Raw genomic sequence first — 20202 nt, 5'->3', positions numbered from 1 at the left:
TGAACATTTTCGATTTGAACAGCCTAGAGAAAATCGCGTTTTAAACCCGCCCCCTCTAAACGGCGCCAAAATCGCGCACACCCGCAACGGCAGATTTTCAAGGACGCTTCAGGTAGGCTTTGCAACATACCTATTGGATGGGATGCATCAGAGTTCTTCCTTCAATGCTGAGGGAGAGATTGAGCTAGGTGGTTTATCACCCACACTCACCACTCCCACCCACCCCACACAGTACAGGTTTGGGGTAGCACGGTGGCGCAGCAGTAGAGTTGCTGCCTTACAGCACTTGCAACTCTACCCATGTTCTCCCCATGACAGCGTGGGTTTTCTCCGAGATCTTCGGTTTCCTCCCACACTCCAAAGACGTACAGGTTTCCAGGTTAATTGGTTTGATATAAATGCGAATTGTCCCTATTGTGAGCAAGATAGTGTTAATGTGCGGGGATCGCCGGTCGGTGTGGATTCGATGGGCCGAAGGGCCTGTTTCCGCACTGTATCTCTAAAAATAAATACAGTACCCCCCCCCCCCCCCCCCCCCCCCCTGAACATGGAAAGGTGATGTTTTAGGTGAGGACCCTTCTTCAGAGCAAGAACAGACAAAAAGTGCTGGTGTCACTCAACAGGTTAGGCAACATCTCTGGAGAACATTGAAAAGCAATGTTTCAGGACGGGAGCCTTCTTCGGACAAATTGTAATGGCGTAGGGGTGGGTGGGGGGGCATGACAAAGCCTTGCACATGCTAGCTAGATACAGGTGAAGGGGTGGTTTGTTGGCATAGCTTTAAGGTGAGGGAGAGATGCCGGGCATGGTTTTTTTCACAGAGGATGGTGGATGCCAGGATGCCTGGATCTTGCTGTCGGGGTAGTGGTGGAGGCAGATACTATATTGGCCTTTAAGAGACTTTTGGATCGGCAGATTTGCAGAGAATTGTGGACGCAGCCCAGACCATAACACAAACCAACCTCCCTTCCATTGACTCCATCTACACCTCATACTACACCTCGACAAAGCCACCAGCACAATCAGGGATGAGTCTCACCCCGGCCACTCCCATCAGGTAAGAGGTATCCAAGTGTGAAAACACACACCACCAGATTCAGGGATAGTTTCTTCCCACTGTTGTCAGGCAACCGAACCATCCTATCACCAACTAGAGTCACCTCAACTACTATCTATTTCATTTGAGACCCTCGGACAATCATTGATCGGCCTTCACTGGCTTTATCCTGCACGAAACGTTATTATTCACATTATTCCCGTTATCATGTATCTGTACACTGTGGATGGCTCCACAACAAAAGGCTTTTTTACTGTACCTCGGTACACGTGACAACAAACTAAACAGCTAAGGATTGGTTGGCATTATGTTGGCCACAGACACTGTGGGCTGAAGGCCCTGTTCTTGTGCTGTACTGTCCTATGTTCTATGTCTATTAAATCCCGAGGGTGATATTTAAGACTCTCCAGAGATGAGTGGAGTGCTGTGGCTCCGGAGGATACAGGCGCGGGGAGCTTTCATTGAATGGCGATGCGTGCACTGGTTTAACGAGACAGCGAGAGGCACCAAGGGGAGGTCCCGCTTAGCGCGGAGATCTGGTGACAAGTTGTACCAGCTCTCATTAAACTTCGCCTCGGGATCCGCGCCTGAATTGGCTACGGGTTGGCCAATTTGAGGAGAGGAGTTTCACTGACTCTCGGGATGAGGAGTGTGTTGGCGGCGGCGATGGTGATGGTGATGCCAGCAATTCACCGGTGAAGCGAAGGGGTTTTAGGGGAAGACGTTACAGCTTGGCTCCAGCGCTGAATACAAAGTCCAGCAGTCCGAGGGATCACAGCCACAACCCATGAACGGGCACAGGTAAGGTTTTCCCACCTCTAGACTGCGCCCGGACGCAGCTCACAAGTGACCTGGTTATTAATGATTAATTCAGGCCTTTGATATAAGTGTTTGCACCGAGGTTTCACCTCCATGCCTTTGTTACAGCGCGAAATGTTTCCCAAAGCAACGATTCTCTTCACTGGTTTAAAACAATGAATGTATGTTTTACGAGGCGCAGTTGTCGTGTTGGGAAGTGGGGCTTGTGAGTGACTCTGTGGGGAAGTCATGTCTCTGTTGAAAGTGCGAGAGGCTGATGTGGGGGGTTTCAGTGGAGCGAGGAAACGCCGCCGATGGTGAGGTGACGGCCAACAGAGGAACAGAGGTCAGTGTCCCACTGCCAACGGAATGGACCGCAGAGGGGAACCGGGCTGTGAGTACACGGGGCGGGGAGGGGAGGAGAGGAGGCCAGGGCCGAAATGTTGCACAGATTATCGCCTCACGCCAGAGAAAGGGATATTGGCGGCGAAGTCATTGTAAGGAGGTCCGAATCTATTGGGATGTACCAGCGCCCTCCACAGACGCTGCCCGACCCGACGAGTTACTCCGGCACTTTGTGTTTTACTTTGGGGGAAGATATTGGGTCTCAATGACGCCAAGAGCCAGCACAGACATTGACCGGCCAAACGGCCTCTTTTGCCCGCTCATGTTTCTTTGCTGGCGTGAAACCCCTTTTCCCGGATTAAGACCTGTTTGCATCGGTCGCCACGGGCAGTCTATAATGTGGATAGTCCTCAGGAGTGATTGGGATATTCCGAAGGGTCCATCCCCATTCTGCTTTGAAGGTACGACCACCTCGTTGGATCGTTTTAAACCGTGTGCGGATATCCCTCACTCACCCGCCACTAAGAACCGCAGATACATTGCAGCATAGACTTAGTTCTCAGTCCATTCTAAATGAGAAAGCTCTAATATTGTCTATTTATTTGTCTTATTTATTGTCTATATAATATATATTGCCTATATAATATACATATTATTGTCTATATAATATACATTATAATACACATACATACACAGACAAATTATGTGTTATAAATAAATAGACATAGTGCTTCAGTTCTATATATATATATGAACAAAAAAAAGTTCAGTATTGAACAATGTATGAACAAAAACATTCCCTGTTAAAAAAATCACTTGGCATCAGGTTTGATTCTTTTTTTACCAATGTTATTTTATTCTCCATACTGAACTTGTGCTTGTTTATTGTGGGGTTTACAGGGTACTGTGTTTAAATACGTGTTGTACTGCTGCAATTCTGGACTATGACAATAAAACACTATTGACTCTTTAGTCTTTCAAATTATTTCCTTTCAAATACTTATCGGGTCACCTTCAGGACACTCCCCCACAGCAAGGCATTCCAGTTGTCAGGCACTCCCTGTGTTTAAAAAAAATCACTTGGCGTCAAGTTTGATTCTTTTTACCAATTTTCTTTTATTTTCCTGTTTCTTGACTCTGCCAAAGGAAACGATTTGTTTCACTGTCTCTGTCTTTGAGATAACCCTGTCACGTCCCCTCTTGTGTTCCAAGAACAATCCTAGCTTCTTCAGTAACACACGCTGCCTGACCAACTGAGTTCCTCCACCGCTTTGTGTTTTACTCGGGATCCCAGCATCTGCAGCCTCTCGTGTTCCTCCGCTTCTTCAATTCCCTATCTCTGTTTCATTAAGGTGCATCACCACGTCCTTGTTTCTTGTATTAAACCTTTATTAAACCTTACTAAACCTATACTAATTGAGATCGTTTCGTCCCAGCAGTTATCAGGCAACCGAACCATCCTATCATCAACTAGAGAGCAGTCCTGAGCTACTATCTATCTACCTCATTGGAGACCCTCGGACTATCTTTAATCGGACTTTACTGGTCTTTATCTTGCACGAAACGTTATTACCTTTCACCTCTATCAATACACAATGGGCGACTTGATTGTAATCATGTATAGTATTTCCGCTAAATGGATAGCACGCAACAAAAGTTTTTAAAGGCAACATCTCAGGAGTATATGGAGAAAGAACATGGATCATATTCTACAGAGATGCTGCCTGACCAGCTGAGTTGACCCGGCACTGTGTGTCTTTGTGTACACCTGTCTTAAATCTTGCTTTTTGTGTGTTAAACCTTTATTTATAATGCCCACTGTTACATGAGCATTTGAACCACATTCCTCGACTTAACTTTGACATTTTCAACGAGCTGTACACATTTAACCCCAATTCTTACTGTTGTATTATTTTTAAAGTCATCCCCTCCAGCCGAATTGAATGGAATTGAAAGGTGCAGCGTGGAAACAGGCCCTTCGGCCCACCAAATCCATGCCAGTCATCGGTCACCCCTTGACACTAGTTTTATGTTACCCCACTTCCTCATCCACTCCCAACACGCACGGGGCAATTTACAGCGGCCAATTAACCTACAAACCGGCACATAGAAACATAGAAATTAGGTGCAGGAGTAGGCCATTCGGCCCTTCGAGCCTGCACCGCCATTCAATATGATCATGGCTGATCATCCAACTCAGTATCCCGTACCTGCCTTCTCTCCATACCCTCTGATCCCCTTAGCCACAAGGGCCACATCTAACTCCCTCTTAAATATAGCCAATGAACTGGCCTCGACTACCCTCTGTGGCAGAGAGTTCCAGAGATTCGCCACTCTCTGTGTGAAAAAAAGTTCTTCTCATCTCGGTTTTAAAGGATTTCCCCCTTATCCTTAAGCTGTGACCCCTTGTCCTGGACTTCCCCAACATCGGGAGCAATATTCCTGCATCTAGCCTGTCCAACCCCTTAAGAATTTTATGTTTCTATAAGATCCCCTCTCAATCTCCTAAATTCTAGAGAGTATAAACCAAGTCTATCCAGTCTTTCTTCATAAGAAAGTCCTGACATCCCAAAAATCAGTCTGGTGAACCTTCTCTGCACTCCCTCTAGGGCAATAATATCCTTCCTCAGATTTGGAGACCAAAACTGTACGCAATACTCCAGGTGTGGTCTCATCTTTTGGAATGTGGGAGGAAACCGAAGCACCGAAGCACAGCGAAAACGTGCAAACTCCACACTGACAGCACCCGAGGTCAGGATCGAACCCGTGTCTCTGGCGCTGTGAGGCAGCAGCTCTACCAGGTGTGCCGCCTCTAATTCTGACTTGGAGCTCCTCAGTTCACACTCAATCTGCCGTTGCTGAGTTCCCGACTGGGGCTGACACCAGAGCCCGTATCCATTACATTGTCATTGTCTATTGTGGGATGTCCGACTCCTGCAACCAGCAACAGCACAAAGTGCTGGTGGAACTCAGCGGGCCAGGCAGCGGGACAGACCACGTTTAGGGCCGCGACCCTTCCCCAGACGACATTAAAATACCCATTCATAGACACCCGTTCCTTCTCTCCAGAGATGCTACCTGTCCCGCTGAGTTACTCCAGTTTTTTGTGTCTAACTTCGGTTTAAACCAGCATCTGCAGTTCCTTCCTACACATTAAAATACGCCTTGGCAATCTTGACATTGAGCCGAAGGAAGGGTGTGCAGCACAGGGGCCCAGTGGTCTCGGGTTCGACCCTGACTATGGGTGCGGTGTGTGTGGCATTTGTACGTTTTCCTTGTGACCTGCGTGGGTTTTATCCGGGTGCTCCGGTTTCCTACTACATCCCTAGGTTAATTGGCTTTGGTAAATTGTACCTAGTGTGTAGGATAGTGTTAGTGTTCCGCGCATTCCGAATGGCCTGTTTCCACGCTGTATCTCTAAACTAAACTAAACTAGTGTACGAGTGATTGTTGGTCAGACTAGACTAAACTAAACTAAGATCCCGTGAATAGCGCCTCTCCTCCCCTGGTTTCTGATTATTACACACAGCCGTGTGTCCTGTCCCAGAGACGATATACATTTCACATATCAGTCCATGACTTGGCGAAGCACACGATACAGAGCTCCCGGGCAAATGTTGGAAATCTGAGACCATAGAAGAAATAATTTGGCCCGCTGTCACCGACTAATAGATTTGTTTTAAAGAGATGCAGCTGGCAAGGGCTGCAGCCTCACAGCGCGGGAGACCCGGGTTCAATCCTGACCCCGGGTCCTGTCTGTGTGGAGTTTGCACGTTCTCCCTGTGACCTCGTCTGTTTTCTCCCATTTCCACCCACATCCCAAAGACGCGCGGGCCTGTAGGTAATTGGCCTCTGTAAATCGCCTCTAGTGTGTATAGAGTGGATGTGAAAGTGGGGCAACTTAGAACTAGTGTGAACGGGTGATCGATGGTCAGCGTGGACTCGCTGGGCCGAAGGGCCTGTTTTCATGCTGCCTTTCAACCAAATCAATTAATATTTGGGGATGCGCGCTCCCTTTCCCAACTCAACCATCACACTGATGTCAACGATGTACTGAACGCAGATCGCCATAGTTTGAGGAGACACGGGGGACTGCAGATGCTGGAATCTTGAGCAAAACACAATGCGGTGGAGGACCAGTTAGAAGAAGGGTCCCGACCTGAAATGTCGCCAGTCCATTTCCTCCACATGCTGTCTGACCCACTGAGTTCTTCCACCACTTGTGTTTTGTTACATTGAGGTCTGGCGTGGATGGGGGGGGGGGGGGAGAAATCTGTTGAAATATGTTCACTACATTGTAGTAGGTGGGAGAAAGCTGGAAGAGAGGTTGGAGTGGGTCAAAGTCTGGCGAGTGATAGGTGGATATAGGTGAGGGGGTGGGAGGGGGGGGGGGAGGATTGATTGGCAGATGGGTGGATAAAGACCATAAATGAAAAGACAAAAGATGTGATACAAGGAGAGAAGATGCAGGAATTCTGAAGCCAGATGATGGGATTATAGGTGGAAGAGGATAGAGGGGAAGGAGAAAGGCCTGTGGGATAGTGGAAGAATTGGGCCCTGACCTGAAACATTGCCTATCCATGCTGCCTGACCTGCTGAATTACTCCAGCACTTTGTCTTTTGCTCAAGATTGCTGCGTCTGCAGTTCCTTGTGTCTAGGATATATCTGCTGCTCCATGTCTAGTCTCAGGAGTACCCTGAATTCCATTGTTCACCGGTACTTAACTCAGCATCCACTTCTGAAGTAATTAACTCGGCTGAAAGCCAATCACTAAACATTTAAAATATATAAAACCTAACTGGAAACCGAGTTAAAGTCAGGTGTACTTTAGTTTTATTTTGCAAAATGTATCAACTTAACTTGCCAATCTTCCTTTTCACATTCAATGTCCACCTGTTCCTGGACAAAGTCCAAAGATGTGCTAATAATCACACTGATAATTAACAATGGCATTAATAAATAATAATAAACAGTATTTGGGTGGCACAGTTGGTAGAGCTGCTGCCTCACAGCGCTAGAGACCCGGGTTACTTCCTGACCTCGAGTGCTGTCTGTGTGGAGTTTGCATGTTCTCCCTGTGACCACACGGGCGCTTCGGGTTTCCCCCACATCCCAAAGAGGTGCGGGTTTGTAAGTTAATTGGTCCTTATGTTTAGAGAGTGCACGCAAAAGTAGGAAAACATCAAACCATTGTGAACGGGTGATCAATGGTCGCCATGGACTCGATGGGCCGAAGGGCCTGTTTCCAAGCTCTATCTTTCAATCAATCATTGTGGGGATAGATTGATGATTAAGGGATGGTAGTCTATAGTATATGTAACCATTTGTGAACATAGAAATTGGTGGTGTATCTTTTGTGGTATGTTGTTGCCTTGTTGACATATGTTTTATAACTTCAGTAACCTGGTTAAACTTAGGGCAGTCATGTGTAATCCAAATAGTTTCCATTTACACTGGATCTTATAATTGAGAGGTCTATTCCCTCCAAAAATGCCATTGTAACTCTCCTTTCTGTCCTGGCAATTAACTCATTTATTTTCCATGACCAAGGTGGAGTTTAACACTGGACCCCATGAGGATATGCCGGCCGGGCATTGGATATCCATGCTGTGACTGCTACTTAAGGTAGGAAAAGTATTTCAGTTTTTCACATCCTCAGTGGTGTTACTGCTTGGGTCATAATGAACTGGAGAATGGAGCAGGAGGGGGGCAGCCTAGTTCCTTGCCTGCTCAATATTCATCAAAATCATAGCTGATTCCATCCGAGCCTCAGCACCACCTTCCCGCCCTCTCCCTTTACCCATTGACTCTATGAGTACCATGGGTCCTGTGATTATCTGTGAGTACATAATGTGTGTATAGACCTGATGCAAGTAAGAATTCGATGGTTCAATTATTCAATCCAAAGATACTTTATGGTCACGTGTGCTAGGTACAGTGAAATACTTTGTTATGCATTCAACCCAGTAATATCATACAACAGACCTCACCTCACCTGTGGACACAAAAAGCTGGAGTAACTCAGCGGGTCAGACATCATCTCTGGAAAAAAATAACAGGTGACTTTACAGGTCGATGTTTGGGGGCTGGAGATTCACTTGTTGCCCAAAACTGGAGAATTTAATGTTCATGTATTTGAGTTGTAAGCTACCCAAATGGTCTAGTAGGTGTCCAACTCAATCTTGGCGATCATCGGGTGACCTAAATAAATAATAATAATAATAATAATAATAATAAATACTTTATTGATCCCCTCAGGGAAATTCAGATTTTTTGTTTTTTTGTCAGCAGCGGTACAATAATAAAGAACACACAACCATAATAAAAATTTTACACAAACATCTACCACAGCATTCATCACTGTGGTGGAAGGCACAGAAATTGGCCAGTCCTCCACCTAACCACAAACATTCCTTCCTTCAATCCCTCTAGTTCATATGCAAATTTAAAATTAAAGCATAAAACGCTGGAAATGCCAGCCTGCATCTGTGGGAAGAGAAGCAGAGTCCATGTTTCTGGTCAAAGACACTCCCAGTGGGCGGGGAAGGGGAAAGATGAAGACACAAGACACTGCAGATGCTGGAATCGTGAGCGAAACACAAAGTGCTGGAGGAACAGCGGGTTAGGCAACGTCTGTGGAGAAAATGGACAGGCGACCTTTTGGTTTGGGAACCTTCTTCAGTCTGGGACCCTTCAGTCTGAGGAAGGGTCCCGACCAGAAACATCGCCAGTCCATTCCCTCCACAGATGCTGCCAGACCCGCTGACTGTTTCCAGCATTTTCCTGTTTTAAGTTTGAAGCAATTACATGGTATGTTTTACACGTCGGGAGAAGGTGGCACGGTGGTGCTGCTGCCTCGCAGCGCCTGAGTCATGGGTTCGATCCTGACCTCGGATGCTGTCTGTGTGGAGTTTGCACGACACGACCCCCCTGTGACTGAGCGGATTCCCCCCGATTTCCTCCCACATCCCAAAGAGGTGCGGGGTTTGTAGGTTAATCGGCCCTGTGTAAATTGCCCCTAGTTTGCAGGGAGTGGATGAGAACGTGGTATAACATAAGGAACGGTGTGCCAGAAGGCACTGCAGATGCTGGTTTAAACCGAAGACGCACACACAATGCTGGAGTAACTCAGCGGGACAGGCAGCATCTCTGGAGAGAAGGAATGGATGACCCTGTGTTTGTTTCCATGCTGTACCTCTAAACTAAACCCCATTGGTTGTAAGTTACTAATGCAAAACCAGCGACTGCGGGTCGTTGGAGCGGAAAGCAAACGGCGCCCGGGTTGGATTCGTGGCAACTCCCAACTGCTTTAAGTGAGACAATTCGCAGCTAGGTGGAAACAAAAATAACACGAGGGGCCAGCTGCGCGCAGGGACTGTCGGCGAGAACTGATGCGCTGCCACCACCGCTGGGCTGCTCGGCTTCTCCTGTCCCGGGACGGGGCGAGGGGCAGAGTCATGGGTCGCCTACAGCTGTGCAAGCGGGAGACAAGGTCCGCCTGTTCCCTGCTCCGTTTCAGCTGCATCGCGTCCAAGAAACTGACCTCTGGGATCTCCTGTTTGCAGCGGCTGTGCGAGGAGCGTCAGCGAACGATGTTGAAGCAAGCCATGCAATGGAAGTCCATGTGCAAGGGGCTGGTCCTGGGAACTCTGCTCACCACCTGCATGATCCTGCTCTACTCTTTCGCCGCGCCGCCTCACCAACTCAACCTCCAAGAGTAAGTCCTTATCTTTGTCTTAACCGCGGGTTTCTGTTGGGGTTAGATGTCTGGTGATGTGGGAAACATGTGTAACAATATGTAGGCAATCCCTGATAAGGAACTGTAAATGTGGACACCAGGAATTGTAGATGTGGATACTGGGAATTGTAAATGTGGAATCAGGAATTGTAAATGTGGAATCGGGAATTGTAGATGTGGAATCAGGAATTGTAGATGTGGAATCAGGAATTGTAGGTGTGGAATCAGGAATTGCAGATGTGGAATCAGGAATTGCAGATGTGGAATCAGGAATTGTAAATGTGGGATCAGGAATTGTAGATGTGGAATCAGGAATTGTAGATGTGGAATCAGGAATTGTAGATGTGGAATCAGGAATTGTAGATGTGGAATCAGGAATTGTAGATGTGGAATCAGGAATTGTAGATGTGGAATCAGGAATTGCAGATGTGGAATCAGGAATTGTAAATGTGGAATCAGGAATTGTAGATGTGGAATCAGGAATTGTAGATGTGCTGCAGTGTGCTGAAATCTGGAGCAAGGCACAACATTCTGGAGTAATTCAGCGGGTTGGGCAGCATCTGACTGAAGAAGGGTCCCGACCCAAAACATCAACTATCCATGTTCTCCAAGGATGCTAGCTGACCCGCTGAGTTACTCCAGTACTTTGTGTTACACGCAAGGTACTGCAGATGCTGGAATATGGAGCAAGCCGCACGGTTCTGGAGGAAGTTAACGGGTCAGGCAGCATTCTTGGAGGGAATGGACAGGCGACTTTTTTTAGCTTCCTCATCCCTCCCTGTTTCCCTGCTTCCCTGTTCCTCATCCCTCCCTGTTTTCCTGCTTCCTTCCTCCCGCCCCGGTGCGTTCCCGTTGATCCATCATCTCCCACCCCCAGTGTCCTTTACCCCTTCCCCTTCTTTCCCCTCACCCTGCCCCCCCCCCCCTCCCTCCGATGTCACATTTCACCCCTCCTCTTCTTTCCTTATCTGACACCTTCTTGTCTCTTGACCTTTAGCCTTTGTCACACACCCACCCCCCCACCCTCCCCACATATACCCACCTATGACTTGACAGGCTTTCCTTTGCACCTCTCTCTCCCTTACTCTGTCTGGAGAAGGGTCCCGACTCGAAATTAGACACAAAATCCGTAACTCAGCGGGACAGGCAGCATGTCTGGAGAGAAAGAATGGGTCACGATTCGGGTCGAGACCCTTCTGTGTGTCTATCTTCAGTGTAAACCAGCATCTGCAGTTCCTTCCTGCACACCCCGATCCGAAAACATGGTCTGTCCATTCCCTCCACAGATGCTGCCTGACACGCTGAGTTCCTCCAGCACTTCGTGTCTTGCTCTGAATAATCAGTTCTGTTTCCTTTTGAATGGGGTCTCCGAAGTGTACACCTCATTGTGTGCTTTTTGTTGTGCCTGTTCCGTCCACTAAATATCTTTCAAATCCATCCCAATTCCTCCCAACGTTTCACATGTAGACCTTGAAGATCACGGGCAGCGACCGACCCCTGCTGGCAGTAATACCGAAGTTAATTTGTTGCAAGAAATAAAACAGAATAAAACTAGGGATGAAATGCACCTGTCTCACTCTACCTTCCCTTCGAGGAGTTTCTTGCTAACATCAGATGTTTTCGTTTATTAAAAGCTTTAGACGGATGCATCAATTCTAATTTTTTCGTAGATATACACAACGTGCTGGAGTAACTCAGCGAGTCATGTAGCATCTCTGGACACAAGGAAGAGGTGTCGGGTCGCGACCCTTCATCATATTAATTTTCCGTAATAATTTATAACAGAATCAGTAACGATAATAAATAGTACCCAAGCATTTAAAGCGATTTTATTGCTGTCTTATTTATTTGTAATTCCAGTTTTTTTTTAACCCTAATATACCCAGTCAGATTATCGACAAGTGCATTCTGTTATTTTTTATCCACAGTATTTGTTTTTTTATCTTTTAATGCGAGCCTTTTTTAAGAAGGCTGGGCACTAAGAGCGTTGGTGTTCAGCGGTAAAAATAATAAATAAATAAAAACATGCCCTATATGGACTTTACCTGCATGATGAGCAAGAATTTGCTTGTTGGTTTGTGGGTAAATGGTCTCGACTGTTGGCCACAGGTTTTTTAAAAAGCGATTCACCTTTATTCCACCCCAATCATTAATTTAAAATCTGATACCTTCTTTATACAAGAGTAGCGCTCTAATAATTCAGTGTGTAAATGATCCCAGTGGCAAGGCGCTGGGTTTCAAAACGTCATCGTACCGTTTAAGGAGACATTGAAGTGGTTCTTCACGAAGCAGGTTTTAAAGAGAATTACAAAATAACTTTAAAACTGGGACAGAAACAAAAGACACGAAGTGCTGGGTGACTCAGCGGGTCAGGCAGCATCCCTGGAGAAAATGTGTAGGGGACTTTTCGGGGCGGGACCCTTCTTCAGACTGGGACAGCGTGGACTAAAGGTCATCGCAGGTAACTAGAACAAAGTGACGAGGGCGGCACAATAGTGTCGCGGTAGAGTTGCTGCCTCACAGCGCCAGAATCCCGGGTTCGATACTGACTACAGGTGCTGTCTGTACGGAGTTTATACGTTTAGAGGCGTTGGGGGGTGGTAACTGTGTAAAAGTTTGCAGGCAGTTTAACGTCTGAGATCAGATTTTAGCACAGGTTTGTGAACTGATAACATCCCGTAGCCGCGACGCCAGTCAGTGCACTCCACAGGCCTTTCTTCTCTCCATTCCTATTTCTGTGGGAACAAGGGACTGCAGATGCTGGTTTACAAAAAAAGACCAAAAGTGCAAGAGTAACTCAACGGGTCAGGTAGCATCTCTGGAGAACATGGATAGGTGACGGTGACCTTTTGAAGAAGGGATCCGAGCCGAAACATCACCTCTCCCATCTTCCCCAGAGATGCTGCCTGACCCATTGAGTTTAACCAGCACATTGTGCCCAAATCTATTTCTTGTACAAATATACTTGTACAACTTAGTTAAAGGACATTTCAGCCACCATCTTTATCGTAAAATGGTATTAAAAGAAAATTGGTTTGCCTAATCTTCTAAAGTTGTCCTAAATGTTACTTTGAGAGAATAAAACAAAATATTACAGGGCCCAAATTCCATTTCCATATTTTCTTTGTCATTTCTCACATATTCCATTTTTCTAAATTAAAATTTTTGGTTCCACGCTATACTCTCGCTAAAACTCTTGATTCACTTCCTAAAGTCTGTGCCTGGGACAATACACTTGTTGTTCTATGCATATAAACACTACTACAGCTGTGTACTCTTTGTCTATTTATAAAGACAAATTTCCCAAGTGATTTTCAATCCTTCCTAGGATCATCAGAGATTAGTCCACCAACACCCTGGGACTCTCTCTTCATGCGTTACTATTGGAATGGTTCCATTCTGTCTCCATTGCCTCTCAGTCTTCCTGTCAAAACACATTAGACAGCACTTTGTGGAAACAAGGAACTGCAGATGCTGGTTTGCGCAAAAGGACACCATATAACCATATAACAATTACAGCACGGAAACAGGCCATCTCGGCCCTACAAGTCCGCGCCGAACAATTTTTTTCCCTTAGTCCCACCTGCCTGCACGCATACCATAACCCTCCATTCCCTTCTCATCCATATGCCTATCCAATTTATTCTTAAATGATACCAACGATCCTGTCGCCACCACTTCCACTGGAAGCTCATTCCACACCGCTACCACTCTCTGAGTAAAGAAGTTCCCCCTCATGTTACCCCTAAACTTCTGTCCCTTAATTCTGAAGTCATGTCCTCTTGTTTGAATCTTCCCTATTCTCAAAGGGAAAAGCTTGATCACATCAACTCTGTCTATCCCTCTCATCATTTTAAAGACCTCTATCAAGTCCCCCCTTAACCTTCTGCGCTCCAGAGAATAAAGACCTAACTTATTCAACCTATCTCTGTAACTTAGTTGTTGAAACCCAGGCAACATTCTAGTAAATCTCCTCTGTACTCTCTCTATTTTGTTGACATCCTTCCTATAATTGGGCGACCAAAATTGTACACCATACTCCAGATTTGGTCTCACCAATGCCTTGTACAATTTTAACATTACATCCCAGCTTCTATACTCAATGCTCTGATTTATAAAGGCTAGCATACCAAAAGCTTTCTTTACCACCCTATCTATATGAGATTCCACCTTCAAGGAACTATGCACGGTTATTCCCAGATCCCTCTGTTCAACTGTATTCTTCAATTCCCTACCATTTATCATGTACGTCCTATTTTGATTTGTCCTGCCAAGGTGTAACACCTCACATTTATCAGCATTAAACTCCATCTGCCATCTTTCAGCCCATTTTTCCAAATGGCCTAAATCACTCTGTAGACTTTGGAAATCCTCTTCATTATCCACAACACCCCCTATCTTGGTATCATCTGCATACTTACTAATCCAATTTACCACCCCTTCATCCAGATCATTGATGTACATGACAAACAACAGACCCAACACAGATCCCTGAGGCACCCCACTAGTCACCTGCCTCCAACCCGACAAACAGCCATCCACCATTACCCTCTGGCTTCTTCCATTCAGCCACTGCTGAATCCATCTTGCTATTCCTGCATTTATACCCAACAGTTTAACCTTCTTAACCAACCTTCCATGAGGAACCTTGTCAAAGGCCTTACTAAAGTCCATATAGACAACATCCACTGCTTTACCCTCGTCAATTTCCCTAGTAACCTCTTCAAAAAATTCAAAAAGATTAGTCAAACATGACCTTCCAGGCACAAATCCATGTTGACTGTTCCTAATCAGACCCTGTTTATCCAGATGCTTATATATATTATCTCCAAGTATCTTTTCCATTAATTTGCCCACCACTGAAGTCAAACTAACAGGTCTATAATTGCTAGGTTTACTCTTAGAACCCTTTTTAAACAATGGAACAACATGCGCAGTACGCCAATCCTCGGGGACTATTCCCGTTTCTAATGACATTTGAAATATTTCTGTCATAGCCCCGGCTATTTCTACACTAACTTCCCTCAATGTCCTAGGGAATATCCTGTCAGGACCTGGAGACTTATCCACTTTTATATTTTTCAAAAGTGTCAGTACTTCTTTTACCATGCTGGAGTAACTCAGCAAGTCAGGCAGCATCTTTGGAGAACGTGGATAGGGGACGTTTCGGGTGGGGACCCTTCTTCAGACAGTCTGATGAAATGTCCCGACCCAAAATATCACGTGTATGTTCTCCAGGGATGCTGCCTGACCCGCTGAGGTGCTCCAGCACTTTGTGTCCTTTAAACAGCACTTTGCTGTGTGCTCAACAGACATGTGCGGTGGTAAATGTTAATCAACATTGTTGTAGTTTCCATCTAACAATGACAGAAAAAGATCAATTAAAGTCAAAGTCAAAAGAAAATTGTGTGTAGTAATCACTCAGTGTTAGTGACTGAAACATTTTCTCCTCAATAAATGTATGGGCTTTGCATTGGCTGCCAATGATTGGCACCATTTATTGCTTTGTTAATCGATGTCTGGTTCAGTTGCCTGGTAACACCTGGGAAGAAACTGTCCCTGACTCTGGAGGTGTGCGTTTTCACACTTCTATACCACTTGCCTGATGGGAGAGGGAAGAAGGAGTGAGACTTGTCCTTGATTATGCAAGAATATGTAGAATTGTGGCAGAGGAGTGTACATTTTTATGGGAGGGAGGAGGGGGGGGTGTATAGAGAATTGTAAATGGTCTTTTGTTGTGTGATGGCTGTTCCTATTTTATGTCAGGTGTTCACAAAAATGCTGGAGAAACATAGCGGGTGCAGCAGCATCTATGGAACGAAGGAAATAGGCAAAGTTTCAGGCCGAAACCCTTCTTCAGACTGATGGGGGGTGGGGGGGAGGGGCGGGGAGAAGAAAGGAAAAAGGAGGAGGAGGAGCCCGAGGGCTGAGGGAGAGAAAGGAAGGGGGGAGACAGCAAGGGCTAACAAAATTGGGAGAATTCAATGTTCATGCCACCAGGATGCAGACTCCCCAAGCGGAATATTTAATAAAATTTAATAAAATTTAATTTGTCCAACTTTAGATATATTAGAAATAATTTAACTATTGATTCAGCCAAACTATACTTTAATGCAATGATTGTGCCATACATGACCTACTGTATAACAACTTGGTCACTGGCATGTAAGTCCACACTAAAGCCTTTTGAAATTGCTTATAAACAAGCCCTAAAAACTCTTGACAAAAAGCCCAGAATGTACCATCACTGTAGCATCCTGAAGAAATTTGATCTGCTGAGCTGGGAAAACGTAATAAAATATTCGGACTCGATTTTGGTTTACAAAATCTTCCGTGGACTAGCCCCACCTCCGTTAAAGGACTTCATAAAGAAAAACACAAATAGGTCGACAAGAGCAGCCTCCAGGGGTGATTGTATAGTCCCGTTTAGGAAAAGTGTCTTTGGGCAGTCAGTATTTTCATATCGAGCGTCGCAGACCTGGAACGCGATACCATGCGTCATACGGGATCTGCCAACCCTTACCTCATTTACCAAACATCTAAAAACATGGTTACTGCAAAATCAAAATTGCAATCATAATCTACCTTAAAATTATCCTATGGTACTCTTTTATTGCTACTTTTTTACTTTATTGTTTGTTTTGTTTTTGTTTTTGTCTTTTGTTTTTACCTTGTTTGGGATGTGTTTACCTTGTGTTGGGACTAAAGATGGAAATTAGCTACTGGCTACAATCTTGTATATTACATGCAAATGTTTATTAATATGCACTGTCCCTAATAAAACATTAAAAAAAAAAAAAAAAAAAATATGAGGTGCTGTTCCTCCCATTTCCGGTGGTGCTCGCTCTGGCCATGGAGGAGGCCCAGAACAGAGAGGTCGGATACGGAATGGGAGGGGGAGTTGAAGTGCTGAGCCACCGGGTGGTCAGGTTGGTTAATGCGGACCGAGCGGAGGTGTTCGGCGTCAGGTGTTGTCTATTTCTATTAATACATTTTGTCTCTTAACAGAGTTCCCGTTCCTTATTCCTGCTCCTACAAACCTGTGCATCCCAGGAATGTACCCCAAATAAATAACACGCTTTCGACGCTGGAGCAGAGTAAAGCCTGCACTCTCAAGGAGGACATCATGTTCATGAAGACCCACAAAACGGCCAGCAGCACTATCCTCAACATCCTCTTCCGTTTTGGTCAGAGGCACCGGCTGAAATTTGCTTTTCCCAATGGCCGGAACGACTTCTACTACCCATCCTTCTTTGACAGGAGCCAGGTGAAGGACTACAGGCCGGGCACTTGCTTCAACATCATCTGTAACCACATGAGGTTTCACAGTGAAGAGGTCCACAAGTTGCTCCCTGAAGACACTGTCTACTTCAGCATCCTCAGGAACCCTGCTTATTTATTTGAATCGTCTTTCCATTACTTTGGTCGTGTGATCCCTTTGACCTGGAAGATCAGTGGGGAGGACAAGCTCTCTGAATTCCTCAGGGAACCTGACCGATACTATGATCCGAATGGCTTTAACTCCCATTACTTGAAGAACGTGTTGTTTTTTGACTTTGGCTATGACAATAACTTAGAGTTTGGTGACCCCAGAGTAGAGAAGTACATCAAAGCCATTGATGAACGATTCCAGTTGGTGATGCTTCTTGAGTACTTTGACGAGTCCCTCATTCTCCTGAAGGATGTGATGTGTTGGAACATGGACGACATCCTGTATTTTAAGTTGAATATAAGGAAGGATTCCACCATCTCGAGAATGAACGGAGAGCTATATGAAAAAGCGACGAGATGGAACCGGATAGACAGCATGTTGTATGGATACTTCAATGCTACGTTCTGGAGAAAGGTGAGGCAGTACGGCTTCGAACGCATGCAGCATGACGTGGAAGAACTGCGCGAGCGCAACGATCACATGCAATCCATCTGCATCGACGGCGGGCGACCGGTGGATGCAAATGCCATTCAGGAGGCGTCCTTGCAGCCGTGGCAACCTCTGGGGGAGCGCTCCATCATGGGCTACAACCTGAAGAAGAACATTAGTCGAAAGCATAGAAAACTCTGCAGGAAAATGCTCACTCCAGAGCTACAATACTTGACTGAATTAGGGGTTAATCTGTGGATAACAAAGTTATGGTCCTACATCAGAGACCTGTTCAGATGGTAGCTTTGAGGCTGGGCTTTCTATTCATGTGCCAACCATGCCACAGGCATGAGGAACAGCACTGAGGAAGAAATCCATGGGCATCACATGGATGCCATTCCAGATTGCCAGTGATTGTAAGGCAATCATTCACGCATTTAATTTATCGAGCACAATGTGATTACAGTCAGTGTTTTACTTTATTTCACTTAAGTTTTATTTGTAAAATAGTCATTCATCTGGAACCAAAAGCCCCACCATTCTATGCTCTGTAAAATATCCAACTCTCTTTACAGTCCTGGCCATAACTTGTGAATGATCACAAATTAAATAATAACTGTGAATTAATAGTGTAATCAGAGAAATCAGAACTTCAAACAATGTGATAAAAACTATGTGCTTAAAGATCTAATGCCAATGCTTCCATGTAGACTAATGAAAGGCCGCAACAAACCAACAATGATGCCTAACAAATCACGTCAGACTTATGTAATGATTTGATACACATTTGTAAGGAAATTTCTACCAGCCCATGAAATCCAGTTTAGTTTAGAGAATAGTATTCAAAAGGGAACTGCAGATGCTGGAATATCGAAGGTACACAAAATTGCTGGGGAAACTCAGCGGGTGCAGCAGCATCTATGGAGCGAAGGAAATAGGCAACGTTTCCGGCCGAAACCCTTCTTCAGACTGTTTCAGACTAGTTTAGAGAATAGTTTGGTTTAGAGAAACAGCTTGGAAACAGGCCCTTCAGCCCACTGAGTCCACATTGGCCATTCATCACCCCTAGGCTAGTTCTATGTTAATCCACTTAACATCCACTCCTTACACACCAGGGGCAATTTAGGGAGGCCAATTTGGGACGTGGGAGGCAACCGGTGCACCCAGAGGAAACCCACGTGGTCACAGGGTGAATGTACAAACTCCACAAAGGCAGCACCCATGATCACGATCGAACCCGGGTCACTGGTGCTGTGAGGCAGCACCTCTACCGCTGCACCTTTGTGCAATCCCTGCAGAATTGCATTTATAATGCCAGACAAGGTAGACATAGTTCTAAAAGAGTTTGAATTCAGATGTGATTTTTCTCATCTTATTAACAGAACCCACCCGTTCAGGTATTTTCTCACCTCCAGCTCATTCCACCCACCCCCCACATTGATTTATTTGTATAAAATAATATTGATTGGAAAGAGACAATAGTTTTTAAATCAATGTCATTATTGGTAGAACAATTGAATTGAAGGCAATCAGTTTTAATCAGTAGCTCCCTTGCCTCTTCATCAGAAGGCTATAAGAGCTACACCAGGGTACTTGCATACACCAGGGTATACTCAACTGCACCAGGGTACTGAGGGCGGCACAGTGTGGCAGTGGTGGAGTTGCTGCCTTACAGTGCCAGAGACTCAGGTTCGATCCTGACACGGGTGCTGTCTATGTGGAGTTTGTACGTTTTCCCCGTGACCGCGTGGGTTTTCTCTGGGTGCTCTGGTTTCCTCCCACGCTCCAAATACGTACAGGTTTGTAGGTTAACTGGCTTTGGTAAACTTGTACATCGTTCCCTAGTGTGTAGGATAGCGCTAGTGTATGGGGTGATCGCTGATCGGCGCAGACTCGGTGGACCAAAGGACACTATTTCTCGCTGCATCTCTATATGTACAACTAAAAAAACAGAGCAATTAGTGTTGTGTGACTGGCAAGGAGTGAGTGGAAAAGTCTGGTCTAAAAGTCTACAAAAATCCAGTCTGATCCTTCTTAGCCTTATGAAGGAAGTGTTGCTCTTGTGGGTAAGACTTTAAACCAAATGCAAAGAAGACGCAAAGTGCAGGAGTGACTCAGCGGGTCAGGCAGCATCTCTGGAGAACATGGATATGCGACGTTTTGGATAGGGACCCTTCTTCATGCCTGAAACGTGACCCATCAGTGTTCTCCAGAGATGCTGCTTGATCTGCTGAGTTATTCCAGCAGTTTGTTTAAAAGAAATACCCAGCATTTGCAGTTCCTTGTGTCTCCGTTAAACCAAATTAATGTTTGCTCCCAATAGTGGGCCCAAAAGACCCAAATGCAGAAAGAGTGGAGGTTCTATCCCTGGAACCAGACCAGATTTATTCAATATCGACACC

General features: G+C 45.5%; 1 protein-coding gene across 2 annotated transcripts; it reads left to right on the top strand.

Moving 5' to 3' along the window:
- Positions 1 to 1562: 1562 nt before the first annotated feature.
- Positions 1563 to 18627, top strand: gal3st1 (galactose-3-O-sulfotransferase 1). Of its 2 annotated transcripts, none has more exons than XM_033043334.1 (4): positions 1563 to 1858; positions 7752 to 7826; positions 9767 to 9918; positions 16948 to 18627. In XM_033043334.1, the coding sequence occupies exons 3-4, from the start codon at positions 9794 to 9796 to the stop codon at positions 18101 to 18103; spliced, it is 1281 nt and encodes a 426-aa protein (XP_032899225.1). In that variant the 5' UTR covers positions 1563 to 1858; positions 7752 to 7826; positions 9767 to 9793; the 3' UTR covers positions 18104 to 18627. The 2 variants fall into 2 exon arrangements, with proteins under 2 accessions (XP_032899225.1, XP_032899226.1); XM_033043335.1 differs by lacking the exon at positions 1563 to 1858 and adding an exon at positions 1925 to 2249.
- Positions 18628 to 20202: the final 1575 nt, after the last annotated feature.

The sequence above is a fragment of the Amblyraja radiata genome, chromosome 25 (genome assembly GCF_010909765.2).
Source record: "Amblyraja radiata isolate CabotCenter1 chromosome 25, sAmbRad1.1.pri, whole genome shotgun sequence".
NCBI classification, from domain to species: domain Eukaryota; kingdom Metazoa; phylum Chordata; class Chondrichthyes; order Rajiformes; family Rajidae; genus Amblyraja; species Amblyraja radiata.
This window is presented reverse-complemented; position numbering and strand designations above follow the sequence as displayed.